Genomic DNA, 13,961 nt, shown 5'->3' with positions numbered 1-13,961 from the left:
TATCTCCATGTAGTCCATCAACTGCGTCTGCCATTCCTCCAGCGTGGGTAAATCTTGTGTCTTCCAGTTCTTTGCGATGAGTATTCTTGCTGCTGTACTAGCATACATAAACAAAGTTCTGTCCTTCTTTAACACCTTCTGGTCTACCATGCCCAACAGGAAGGCCTCTGGTTTCTTGGGAAAGGTATACCTAAATACCTTTTTCAACTCATTGTAAATCATTTCCCAGAAAGCCTTAACCTTTGGGCATGTCCACCAGAGGTGAAAGAAAGTCCCCTCTGCTTCCTTACACTTCCAACATTTATTGTCAGACAGGTGATGTATCTTAGCTAACTTGACTGGGGTCATGTACCACCGGTATATCATTTTCATAATGTTTTCCTTCAAGGCCGTACTGGCCGTAAATTTCATTCCGGTGTTCCATAACCTTTCCCAGTCTTCAAACATAATGTTGTGTCCAACATCCTGTGCCCATTTAATCATAGCAGATTTAACTGTCTCATCCTGTAAATTCCACATAAGCAGCAAGTTATACATTCTAGATAACAGCTTTGTCTTTGGTTCTAACAATTCTGTCTCTAGTTTCGACTTTTCCACCTGGAAACCAACTTTTTTGTCCATTTTGAAAACCTCTTGAATTTGAGCATAATGTAGCCAGTCTCGCACCTTATTTTTTAGTTTGTCCTGGCTCTGCAACTTCCAATTGTCTCCAATTTTTTCAGTCAATTCCCAATATTTCGGCCAGTAGGCCTCCATATTGGGTCTTTTTCGGGCCTTGGCCTCCACTGGAGATAGCCACCTCGGAGTTTTACTCTCTAGTAAGTCTTTATATTTCATCCAGACTGCAAAAATTGCTTTTCTGACAATGTGGCTTTTAAACAATTTATGTGCTTTAACCTTGTCGTACCATAGGTATGCGTGCCATCCAAAAGCATTATTAAAACCTTCCAGATCTAGGACATCGGTGTTTTCCAACAAAAACCAATCTTTCAGCCAGCAGAAGGCTGCAGCTTCATAATACAACCTCAAGTCCGGCAGGGCAAACCCCCCTCTTTCTTTCGAATCTGTTAATATTTTAAACTTTATTCGGGGCTTTTTGCCCTGCCAGATAAATCTAGATATATCCTTCTGCCATTTTCCAAAGCAATCCACTCTGTCCACGATCTGTAAGGTTTGAAACAAAAATAACATTTTCGGCAACACATTCATTTTTATAGCTGCAATTCTTCCCAACAAGGAAAGTTTCAATCTTGACCAAATTTCTAAATCCTTTTTAACTTCCAACCAACATTTCTCATAATTATCCTTAAATAAATTCAAATTCTTGGAGGACAAATAGATCCCAAGGTATTTCACTTTTTTAACCACATTCAGTTCTGTTTCTCTCTGAAACCCCTCTGTTTCTGTAATTGTTAAATTTTTGGTCAGAACCTTAGTTTTTTGTTTATTCAACCTAAATCCCGCCACCCGACCAAATTCAGATATAAGTTCGAGAACTCTTTTTGTACTGGATTCTGGCTCCTGCAGTGTCAAAACTAGGTCATCTGCAAAAGCTTTCAGTTTATATTGTTTCACTCCGACCTCTATCCCTTGTACCAACCGGTCCTCTCTGATCATGTTCAATAGCACCTCCAGGACTGAAATAAATAACAGAGGGGATAGAGGGCACCCTTGTCGTGTCCCTTTTTCAATTTTAAATTCCTCCGTCACCACATTGTTCACTATTAATTTAGCTTTTTGTTCTGAATAAATTGCATGTAATCCATTCTCAAACCCCCGTCCCACTCCCATCCCCTCCAAGTTCTTCTTCATAAACATCCAAGATATATTGTCAAATGCTTTCTCCGCATCAATAAAGATTAACACCGCCCTTGTGTTCCTGTTAGTCTGCAAGAGTTCTAAAATGTCAATGATGTTTCTAGTGTTCTCATATAAATGTCTACCAGGGAGAAAGCCAGCTTGGTCTTTATGAATTACTTCATTTAAGACTTTTTTAAGTCTATTTGCCAAAATGTCTGCAAATATTTTGTAATCCACATTTAGGAGTGAGATGGGACGGTAGTTTTTAAGCTGAGTCTTTTCAGATTCTGACTTAGGTATCAATGTGATGAAGGCTTCTTTCCACGTTTCTGGTGCCCTCTTCCCATCCATAATCTGGTTACATACCTCCAGCAAAGGTTGTATCAAATAGTCCTTCAGAACCTTGTAATATTTGGAGGTAAGTCCATCCGGGCCTGGAGATTTGCCTAGTTGCATATTCTGAATGGCACCTTCAATTTCCTGTGTGGTTATTATAGAGTTCAAGATTGATCTTTTATCTTGAGTTATTTTTGATAGTCCATTTATCTTTAAAAATTGATCTATCTCTGATTCTTTCTGGGGCCCCTGTGCATACAGTTCTTTGAAGTATCTGTGGAAGCACCTCCTAATTTCTTCTGGTTTCTGTACGGTCCTTCCATCAATCTCTAGATTTGTTATCGTGTTTAGCTTTTGTCTTTTTTTCAGCTGCCAAGCTAGCAGCTTTCCACATTTATTTGCTGATTCAAAAGATCTTTGCTTCATCTGTTTTATTTTCCATTCAATCTCCTGATTGATCAATTTTGAGTATTCTACTTGGTGGAATTTAATTTCTCTCAGCACCTCCTTGGACTTTGGTTTGGTTCTCAGTTTTTTTTCTCCTTGGTGTATTTTCTCCAATATTTTGTCCTTCTTTCCGTTCCAGAGTTTTTTCTTGATTGAATTCTGTTGTATCAGAAACCCTCTCATAACAGCTTTACTTGCGTCCCAGATCGTTCTTTTTTCAACTGTAGTATTCAGATTTATCTCAAAATAGTCCTTTAATGTTATTTGGGCCTTTTTCACAATCTCTTGATCTCTTAGTAGTGTGTCATTCATTCTCCATCTGAAGGAACCGGGTTGAGTTAATCTAAGTTCTATTTTCAAGGCGTTGTGGTCGGAGCATGTTTTTGGGCAGATTTCCACCTTTTTAGTCTTGGGTGCCAGCCCCCTGGAGGTCCAGATTTGGTCGATCCTTGACCAAGACAGGTGGGCCTCAGAGAAAAAAGTTCCTTCTTTACCTAGGGGGTTCTTTGTCCTCCATATGTCGATCAAATCCAGATTGTCAGTCAGTTCGAAAAAAGTTTTGGGCAGTCTGCCATCAGATGTTAAGTTTTGGTTGTAAGACTTATCCATATGTGTAGACACCACTCCATTCATATCTCCCATCATTATGATGTTAGCATAGTCCAGATAGTCCAGCAACGTCTCATGCAGCTTCTTGAAAAATTCTGATTTCCCGTCATTTGGGGCATAAATTCCTAATATCAATATTTTTTCTCCTTGGGTTTGAATTTCAATTGCCAAAATTCTTCCTTGTTCATCCTTAAATAGAAATTTGGGTATCAGGCTCTCCTTAGCATAGATCACCACTCCTCTTTTCTTTACTTTGTCAGACGAAATAAATTCTTGGCCTAATCTTTTATTTACCAAAACCTTCCTGTGGAGCCTGGTCACATGGGTTTCTTGTAGGCAAATAATGTCCAATTGTTCTTTCTTCAATATGTGAAATAACCTCCTTCTTTTCTCCGGGGAATTTCCTCCATTTATATTCCAACTGAGTAGCCGCAGAGACATCCTGAACTATTCTGCTACACCTAGAGCGGTGTATCTTCTTTCTCCTCTGGTTCCGAAGGTGCAGGTATTGCTCCACCTGGGTTGGGTATAGGCCAATTAGCTGCTGCTTCTTTTTGGAGGTCTTCTCCGTGGTCGTGCTGGAACTTTTGTAAGTCCTCTGGTGATCTTATTTTAACCTTCTTCTGTTTGTAAGTGAATGATAGCCCTTGTGGGAACTCCCACCTATAAGGAATTGTGTTGAGTCTCAGTAACTTAGCCAAATCTGAGTAGGTGGCTCTCAAGTCCAATAACTGTTTAGGAATATCTCGATAAATTTCCACCCTTTTCTCTTGTATCACAATTGAGTTTTTGAAGTGTAGGCCTAGTATTTTGTCTCTCTCCTCCCTTGATCTCAAAGCTATTAAGCAGTCTCTGGATCTATCTTTTCTTACTAATCTTCCCAACCGAAAAGCCGATACAATTTTAAAATCAATTTCTTCTTTTAAGTCCCAGAACTTTGTAAACTCTGTTGTCAAAAGTCCTTTCAAATCCTCTTGTTCAATTTCTGGGACTGCCCTTAGTCTAAGGTTGGTCTCGCGATTTTTCAATTCCACCAACGAGAGATAGGTTTGTTGGTCCCCTATCTGTTTATGAAGAGGCTTGACTTCCGCTTTAACTTCCTCGACTTCTTTTTTAGCTGATGTTGCAATTTGAACGGCTTCCCCTGCCAGTTTACGATTCTCTTCTGTTGCTCCTTGCAATTTTTCAATTGCTTGAGTATGTTGGGAAACCTGATCTGTCAATTTCTGAATCGAGGATGTTGCTTGGTCAATTTTTGTTGATTGGTTATCAATTTTTTGATTTATTGCTGACAATTGTTCCAAAACTTGTTTCAGTACTGCCTCAGCTCCTCCTGCTGCCATATCTTCCTCTTCAGATTTTTCAGGCTTTTCGGTTTCTACTTTTTGTGTCGCAAGCACAGCTGGAACTGATAATCTGCGTCCCTGAGTTAAAGTTGTTTGCAAAAGCTGTGCTTGCTTTTTTGCTTTCTCTTTCTCCTTAGCTTCCTTAGCTTTGGCTGCTCTTGTCTTTCCTGTGCCACTCATCAGTCAACGTTCAAGGTCAAATGTTGTAATCCCATGGGAAAGGCAAGTCCAGAATTAAAAACAGTCTATTGAGAGAAGGTAAACAAAAAAAACTTTCCCAGGCCTCTGTATTCCCGATGTCCTCTAGGGGGAGTGCCACCAAAGTTTTAGTAAGAAGAAGGTAACTTTCCACAATTAAAGTCTCTTTGTTCCAACTTTAAAAACAACCTTAAAAGCAAATTAGTTCCAGCACGCTAAAAAGAAAAAAGTCCTGCAGAGCCCTTTTCAACATATAACAAAGTTCCAGCAAGGTGCCTGCAATTGTATCCACTTCAGCTAGATGAGCTCAAAAGTTACAAAAGTATCTGGAAGCTTGCAACAGTTCCGCAGTTTAAAGAACTTTACCCGGCCACCCGGGAATTTGGGGTTAGAGTCTTCCCTTGCCCATGGGGTGTCCGCTCCAGGTCAATTTTATGCTGTATTTATTCTTTAAAAGTGAAATTCAAATGTGCACGAAAGTCCCGATTTAAAGCTTCAAAGCTTCCCTGTTCACAGCGCTTTCCGCTCTTTAGACCGTGTGCTTTGATCTTGAAAGCAGTGTCGGAAGACGGACTTCCTCTTTCTCGTCTCCCGTTTTTAGCCAAATTTTCCGATTTAATTTGTAAAGTCTTAGGTCCTTACTCACGGGTTTGATGTTTCAGCCCGATGTTTCTTGGAAGAAAGGTCAGCGCTCATCCGTGACAGCCGCGCGGCTTCGCCTCCGCAGAAAGAGCGATGAACCCACAGCACCGCTCCCCCTCCTTCACTCCGGAGCCCCTTACGGGGTTCCTTTTGTGATTTCGGGGTCGCTCCAGGTGCCCGCCGGGTCCCACGGCCACGGACTCACTCTGCCCGTGGTTTGTCTTGATGGGTTGCCGCTGCGCCGTCGCGAGCAACCCTTTTCTGCGGTGCCCCTCTTCAGAGCTCGAAGAGGTCCGCCATCACGGTTTTGCGCCGCCTCCGGAAGTCCCGCTTAACCAAACCTTCTGGTTCAGCCACAACAGATTCCATGTGCCTTAATGTGAATGACCTCTGTGATTTGTGGGCTTGGAGAACTACCACTAATCCAGGCTTGTGGGGAGGGGGAAGGAGAACAAGGGATTGATGCCACCGCTGCCCCCCTCCCAATAAACCTTGGCTCCCCTCCCCTCCTACAAGGTCACAACCTGCAAAGCCTGCTTTCGTTGTCTCAACAACTTCCTATTTTGCGCAAACCTAAAGGCTAAGCCTCTCACTGGAGTCTGATGGCCTTTCCAACCCGATAATGCTCAAATTCTGTATCTGCCAACCACAAATGTTTCTCTTGGGCTTGCCAGTTCTAGGAATGGGTGAATTTGTCAATTTCAGTTTCAGCCTCAAGTTTCACATTTTTCCAAACTTACATTCCATTTGTGCCATATCCACATCAGCTTGTGGTTGTTTTTAAAGAACCCTGAATAAAAGCCCATATGCATTTTGGGGTGAATGTCCCCTGATGTATACATGCATTTAGACTATTGTACCCATTTTTGCAAGTAATCCCCTCCCGCAATGTAGTTTTGCACATTATTTTCTCCAACAGATGCATCTTTATATTACTGTTCTTGCAATATTTACTAAATCTGTATACCACCCTTCACCGAAAGATCACAAAACGCAGCACAAAAATACAAAATGAGAACACAAAATGCACAATAAAACAAGAACAAAAGCTAACCAATAACCTCTCCCCACCCACAAACACATTGAAAAGGCCATAGACCAAGGCCTGATTACTGAGAAATGGTTTTGCCTGTCCCCTACCGATATGCAATGAAAACACCAGGCAAGCTTTCGGGTTGCAGAAGTCCACCACTAAATTCAGAAGCTTGCAACATTTGGGAGGCTAGCTGTCTTTGCTTATGATTTCTGAAAATGTGAAGTAGAGGTAGGTTCGCATTCAAATCTGAACCAGGAGGATTTCCCCCACATCCCATGCCGACTCTGCACTGGGCATCCTTGCTTATGGAGATGATGGGGTGGTAAAAGGCTTACCGTTGTAATATCTCTCGGTGGCATTGTGGTTTCCTGTGCAGCAGTTCGCCCCAGGATCCTTTGCCTTTCCATTCCGCAGCAGGTTGGGGGCTGGCCACGAATCTGCCAGCCACGGATAGCTTGAGGCACTAGTGGCCATGGCTAGCATGCCAGGCCTACTGGAGGAGAGCCATGGAAACCAGGGTTATTTGGTTGTGCGAGTTAGTAGGCGGTTTGGGTGAGGGCTAACGCCTGATTCTCTCTCTCCCCCACCCCACTGCCAAAGAGTATATCAATTGTGTGAGCCAAGCATATTCTTTTAGAGAATGCAAGTGTGGCCTACTGGTTAGAGTGCTAGACTAGGAACCAAGAGGCCAGGGTTCAAATACCCACTCAGCTATGAAGCCCACGGGGTCTCCCAGCCTAGCCTGATTCACAGGGTTGCTGGAAGGAGAAAATAGGGAGAGAGAGAGGACCATGAATGTCACATTGAGCTTGCTGGAGGAAAGGTGGGATATGCATGGAATAATAATTATGAAGTGTATGTTGTGGCAGGGCGCATTCTAGAAGAGGTATCCTATATGTGTGGCATAAAAAATATTATTATTATTAGTGCTTACACTAATGAATACACAAAATCTATTATTGGAGTTGTGTCGGCTTAGGCTATTTTATTTTGTTGTAGTAGTTCTTCTGTTTGCTTGCCATACTTTATAGCTAAGGAAGAAGTAGAGAGTTGTTTTCTTTATGTTGTTCTTAAAAGGTAAAGGGACCCCTGACCATTAGGTCTAGTCGTGGCCGACTCTGGGGTTGTGGCGCTCATCTCGCTTTATTGGCTGAGGGAGCCGGTGTACAACTTCCGGGTCATGTGGCCAGCATGACTAAGCCGCTTCTGGCGAACCAGAGCAGCACACAGAAATGCCATTTACCTTCCTGCCCGAGCAGTACCTATTTATCTACTTGTACTTTGACGTGCTTTCAAACTGCTAGGTTGGCAGGAGCAGGGACCGAGCAACGGGAGCTCACCCCGTCGTAGAGATTCGAACCACTGACCTTCTAATCGGCAAGTCCTAGGCTCTGTGGTTTAACCCACAGCGCCACCTGCGTCCCTATGTTGTTCTTAATGTAGTCTTAATATGGTTATCAAGTTCTGATGTTTGAACAGGTTTACTTATGCATTTCTGGGCATAAATAATGGTGGTTATCAGGTTCTAACGTGTTGCTGCTTTGTCATGAATGTTCAAAACTCCTTAAGGGATTTACTTACAGGTGTTTAGAGCAGGGGCGGGCAACATGTGGCCCTCCAGATGTTGCAGGACTCCAACTCCCATCAGCCCCAGCCAGCCTGGCCAATAGTCACAGGTGGCAGGAGTTGGAGTCCAGCGACATCTGCCATTAAGCCCCTTATCCCTGGTTTGGAGTGATGTTGAAGTTGTGTAATATTTGTAGCATGCAATTCTTTGCGTAACGGATTAATGCAGTTGCATTAAAAGGGGGAGATGGAGCTTCTGAGACGCTGCTTCCCGCTTGAGGCTTTTGTCACTACTTGCAAAACTGCAGACTGGGAGCACGGAAACCACATGACCTCCCCCAAAGAATCCTGGGAACTGTAGTTTGTTAAGTCAATGTTGTAATTGAGGGTGGGGAGGGGCTAGCCGGGTTTTTTGACCTGGGTGAAGCCTCCAGAGGGGTGCCATTGAGGCTCTCAGCCTCTGTGTATGTACATAAATGCATGCTGGGGTGTGTCTGCCAAACTGGGTCTTTGACCCAGGTAAAATAAAGCCTAGTTTCACCCCTGGTTAAGGGTGGCAGGAACTGTAGCTCATTGAGGGGCAAACTACAGGTACCATGATTCTTTAGGGGAATGCATGTGGTATGTGGCTAAAGTCAATCTGAACATTTAATGCTGTGGTTTTATTTCATGTGATTCACCGTATTTTTCGCTCCATAAGACGCACCTGACCATAAGACACACCTAGTTTTTAGAGGGGGAATGCAAGAAGAAAAATATTCTTTAAAGGGAGCGCTGAGCAGAGCCTGTATGCATCCCAGGCTCTGCTTAGCGCTCCCTTTCATGAGCTGCGTGGAGCATGTGTGCGGCGCTTGCAGGCATTTCCCCGAGGAGGGAGAAGGGCAGCCCGTCACTGAGCGATCCCTCTTGTTGTTCTGGCTTCTGGGGTAGCTGCACAGCCTGCATTCGCTCCATAAGACACACACACATTTCCCCTTACTTTTTAGGAGGGAAAAGTGCGTCTTATAAAGTGAAAAATACGGTATGTAGCTCAGACCAACTGGGGACAGGGAGGCCCGTATGGCATGAACTTTGACCACCAAGGAGCCAGTATTAGGGAGATGGAGGGAGGGAATCATCAATGCCAAGTGGGGGTCTCTGAACTCACCTGCCGCTGCCACGCGCCGGCCCATCCGCATGGGGGAAAGAGACTGAAAGAGAGGGGACCATACTAAGTCAAAGACACTTCCATGAAGAATGAAGGCAAGGGCTGGGTTGGCGGAGCTGGTGGGGAGCAATGTAATGGGGGGGCGAGGAAAAAAAGCCTTACCTGCTGGCGTGTACGCAAAGGAAGCTGCAAAGAGAAGCAAGCAGAAAGTGAGGTGGCTCAGAGCAAGTTGCGTTTGCGGCAGGCAGATGGGGGCAGGGAGCCTAAGGCAGATCGGGGGGTCGGCAGGTGGAGGATGCGCAGTTCGGTGGCAGAGCACATGCTTTGCATGCAGAATGTCAAGCACTCAAATCCCCAGCATCTCCGGTTACAAGGGATCTTGGGGAGCAGCTGAGGGGAAAGGCGTTCTCTGCCTGAGGTTCTGCAGAGCTGCTGCCAGCCAGAACGGAGGGCAGTGGGATAGATAGGCAAGGAGCCTGACCCCGAGCTGCAGCCTGGGCCTGGGCTCTGACCCCACCTTATGGATCTGAACCTGCCCTCTGCCCCCAAAGATCCAACTCCCTCCGTGCTGGGAAACCACATTCCTATGTTGGACCAGTAACAAGTCCTCAGGGAGTCCTCAGAGAGGGGGAGGTGGCAGTGCCAGGCTCTCCCCAGAGAGGCCCATCTGGTGCCAATGCAACACAACTCTATTTTCATCGCCAGGTTAAGGTTTTCCTCTACTCCCAAACACTTGATGGTGTTGGATTGGCTGATTCAGTATAAAATACTATTTGTAATTCAGTCATGGGCTGGTATTTTAATAGAATGATGTGGTTCTTAATATAGTTTTGGCCATTTTTTGACCCTTCTCTATGCTTTAAAGTTGTAAATCGTCTAGACAACACAGGGAATAATAGTAATAGTAGTAGTAGTAGTAGTAGTAGTAATAATAATAATAACAATAACAATAACAATAACAATAACAATAATAATAATAATAATAATAATAATAATAATAATAATGTTTTATTACGGTCAAAGACAACACAGGGAAATACAGAAACACAGCTCACATAACTCTGTGATTATATAGAACTTCCCAAAGATAAAATGTAAAGATAAGATGTTTATATTGCACCAATCGTCCATTTAAAAATCATGCACAAGTCCAATACGGAATGTCTCGGCTGCAGAACGCACAGCTGTGTCTGCATCAGCCTTCACAGAATGAGCAGAGAGCCTTTTCAAGTTTATGGAGCTGACTTACCTCCTTGTGCATGTGTTTTGCCATTTTATCATTCCAATGTGGGCCGACTGGAGGAAGACATTCGAAACAGAGATTTGCATCTGGTGATCTTGTCGTCGGAATCTGCTTGGGATTTTCACACAGCTGAGGCACTGTGGTTTGAGTGATTGGGAGCAATGCTATAAAACTCCGGTTGATGTGGATAGGGTCTCCCCTGCCCCCCGGTCTGTGGATTATTTCTTAGCAACAAGTATATTTGTAGAAATTCTTTTCTCTTTATTGAATGAGTGGACATTTGGACGGAACTTTGGTTTTGAGACCTCCCGTATTGCCCTCGTTCATGATTTTGGTATTGCACGCATTATGTAAAAACTATATTTAAAGAAATGGGACACTTGGTGGAATATAAATGTCTTCTCTTTACATTTTGTCTTTGGGAAGTTCTATATAATTACATACAAATTATGTGAGCCGTGTTACTGTTTGTGTCAGGCTGCTAAGAAATTTAGTAATGATAAGTCTGAGCCAGAGGACTGACTGCCCCTTTAAGGTCTTCTGCTCCTCAAGGCTGAGCCTAGGAGGGGTGATCTGGACGTGGAGATGTTGCTGGTTCTTATAGATGCCTTGTGAGCATTTGGTCCAAGTCAAGACAGGACCTTTTATAAGGCAGTTCTTAGGCAGCCAACCCATATCCCCTGGGGAGGAGGCGGAATGCAGCCTTGCCCATCTCACCTGTGTAGTGACTCAGTTCCTTTCTCTTCTTTCTGCGACAGTAGATCCACACACTGAAGCACATGAGAATGACCCAGCAGGCCCCGCCGATGCCGGCGATGAAGGCCGGCTGCTTCACCACGTCCGTGATCTGCTCCGCAAGGCTCACGCTGTCCCCGTTGCTCACAGGCACCGTGTCCTGGTCCGGCAAGGGCTCTGCAGTACACACAGCAGGCAAAAGCAACCACAGAAGAGAGGAGATGAAAGTAGCTTGAGCTACGTAGGCTGTCCCCAAAAGCGGGAAACCAGGCAGAGGCTCGTGTGACCAAACGTTCCCTACGCGTAGAGAGTCAGCATGTCAAAGAAGAACCCCTATCCCTGACTTGCTAGTTTTCTACAAGCAAGGAGATGTTTTGTGTAGATTGGCACCAGCCACTTGGTTTTCGCCTACCTAGTAGCAAATTGTCACAACTTTGCTTCCCCCCCCCAAATACTTTTTATTGCTGTTTTGTAACAACAAAAAATAAAACAAATACTCTTACATTCAAAAATTTGTATGTCTTCTTATTTACCCTGCGCCTTATTGCGCCTGGACTTCCTTCCATCCCTTCAACGATTTTCATGTCTCAAATCTCAAACAGTTTCTTATTTACACTCCATCCACATCACAAGATTTACATTAATCCTGCTACAGTTTTTAAATTCTTACAATTACTCCATATATATTCAATCAAATTTACTCCAATCCTTTTCGAACTTTGCTTCTAAATTGTCACAACTTTGTAAGGTTTGGTGGTTAGGCATCGGAAAATGCGTTGTGTGTTGGAGGGGAGGTTGTGGCCGTCACCTACCCCTCCCCTTGAAAGGTATTCCGGTAAAGGAATCCGATGGTCGTGGTTCCTGTCCAAAGCCCAGCTGGTGGCTAGGGCCATGGCACGACCCTCGTGGTTCCTGTCCAAAGCCCAGCTGGTGGCTAGGGCCATGGCACGACCCTCGTGGTTCCTGTCCAAAGCCCAGCTGGTGGCTAGGGCCATGGCACGACCCTCTGGTGACACTAGGGGAGAGCTCCCAGTTGATTTGCATCAACAGGCTCCCCCTACAGGATATTAACCCTTGTGTGACTTCCTGTAGGGCAGGCAGGAGTCAGGTATGGTCAGTTCAAATCCAATGCCTAAGCCAATACTGCTCACTTTCTGTAGCCAATAAAGTTGTGGCCATTTTTAGCCCATTAACCTAAAATACTGGTGTCCATGTGTCTTATTTCATCATAAAGCAGGGGATGGGACCTTGACTCACAACTACAACATCCAGAGATCCTCCTGTTTCTTTCTACTTGCTTTGCATTGCCTTCCCCCATTATCTTGCTCCCATATGAATGCCAGTTAGAAGTAAGTTCTTCTCTATTCCTTCTCAGGGGGGATGGGCACACCTGCCAATTTAGGTTAATAATAATAATAATAATAATAATAATAATAATAATAATTTTATTATTTATACCCTGCCCACCTGGCTGGATTCCCCCAGCCACTCAGGGCAGCTTACAGCACATAAAAAAATATAAACAATAGATAGACATTAAAAATTTCCCGATACAGGGTTTCTCCTTTTTCCAATCTTAAGTTTAATTCTTCACCTTTCCAAATCATGTCTTCTCAAAAGCAAGTCCCACTGTGTTCAATGGAGTTACTCAAGTTAAGTGGATATTGGATTGCTGCCTTAATCCTACTGAACCAAATATTTATGACAGCACTGTCAACCTCCAAAACCATGTATGTGTGTGTGTGTTTATTACACATTTTAAAGTATACTTTGAGACCACTTGGAAAAGCTTTTTTAATTATTTTTTACTTTTGACCAGCAGCTACTACAACTTTGCACAGCATGGACATAATTTTCAGTAACATGGCTTCCAAAGATTCAACTTCAAGAGCGAAACCTGAAATTTAAACTTACAAACTATAAATGGCATACTGGAATAGTTCATTGGATTAAGCCATCACCGTGGCAATTAACTTCTGAGTCTGAAATACTTTTGGCATCCATTTTTGAAACTTCCACAGGTGAGCCTTGGATGGGAGGAATCAATGTTCTCCAACATCAGTTCCATAAATTGGGCAGCACAACTAGGAAGTCCTTCTCCCATTATGGTGGCACCACAGATGTGGAAGGAACATGTTTCTGCAGTTGACTTCAGTGAATGGGCATGGCCACACTGGAAGAGCATTATCATCTTATTATCTCATTTCGACATTTGGGAAGGAGCCTCAAGTACTCACTGATTTGTATGGTGACTGGGGCGCTCCTCACGCCAATGCCTGCGCTGGTGACTGCTGCCACCTCTGTGCGATAGATCATTCCTGGCACCAGGCCCAGCACGACTGTCGAGTGCACTGTGCCATCCACTGTCTTATTGATGTGGTAACGAGACTCATTTCCTAGGCACCAAACCTGCCATGGGAGGAGAAGAACTGTTATGGTAAAAAGCTAAAGGACCCCTGGACAGTTAAGTCCAGTCAAAGGCGACTATGGGGTTGTGGTGCTCATCTTGCCTTCAGGCCGAGGGAGCCGGCGTTTGTCCACAGACAGCTTTCTGGGTCATGTGGCCAGCAGGACTAAACCACTTCTGGCGCAACGAGACACTGTGACGGAAGCCAGAGCACACGGAAACGCCGTTTACCTTCCCCCCGCCGTGGTACCTGCTTATCTACTTGCACTGGTGTGCTTTTGAATTGCTAGGTTGACAGGATCTGGGACAGAGCAACAGGAGCTCACCCCGTTGCGGGGATTCGAACCGCCGACCTTCAGATTAGCAAGCCCAAGAGGCTCGGTGGTTTAGACCACAATGCCACCCGTATCCTGAACTGTTATGACCAATGGCTGAAGGGACACACTGTA

At 44.3% G+C, this 13,961-nt stretch overlaps 1 protein-coding gene across 7 annotated transcripts in view; it reads right to left on the bottom strand.

Moving 5' to 3' along the window:
* ROBO3 (roundabout guidance receptor 3) overlaps window positions 1-13,961 on the bottom strand; it is a 354,058-nt gene that overhangs the window by 9,477 nt on the left and 330,620 nt on the right. For 4 of the 7 annotated variants that reach the window (XM_053367471.1, XM_053367473.1, XM_053367475.1 and 1 more), the window contains 5 exons: window positions 13,343-13,514; window positions 11,088-11,282; window positions 9,290-9,313; window positions 9,128-9,170; window positions 6,750-6,907 (listed from right to left, as the gene is read on the bottom strand). In XM_053367471.1, the coding sequence (XP_053223446.1) occupies window positions 6,750-6,907; window positions 9,128-9,170; window positions 9,290-9,313; window positions 11,088-11,282; window positions 13,343-13,514 (592 nt within the window). The remainder of the gene's footprint in view (window positions 1-6,749; window positions 6,908-9,127; window positions 9,171-9,289; window positions 9,314-11,087; window positions 11,283-13,342; window positions 13,515-13,961) is intronic. The other 3 variants (XM_053367474.1, XM_053367476.1, XM_053367477.1) reach the window with 3 other exon arrangements.

The sequence above is a fragment of the Podarcis raffonei genome, chromosome 15, assembly GCF_027172205.1.
Source record: "Podarcis raffonei isolate rPodRaf1 chromosome 15, rPodRaf1.pri, whole genome shotgun sequence".
Classification (NCBI taxonomy): Eukaryota; Metazoa; Chordata; class Lepidosauria; order Squamata; family Lacertidae; genus Podarcis; species Podarcis raffonei.
Note: the sequence above shows the minus strand (reverse complement) of the source record. Positions and strands in the feature narration are given on the sequence as shown.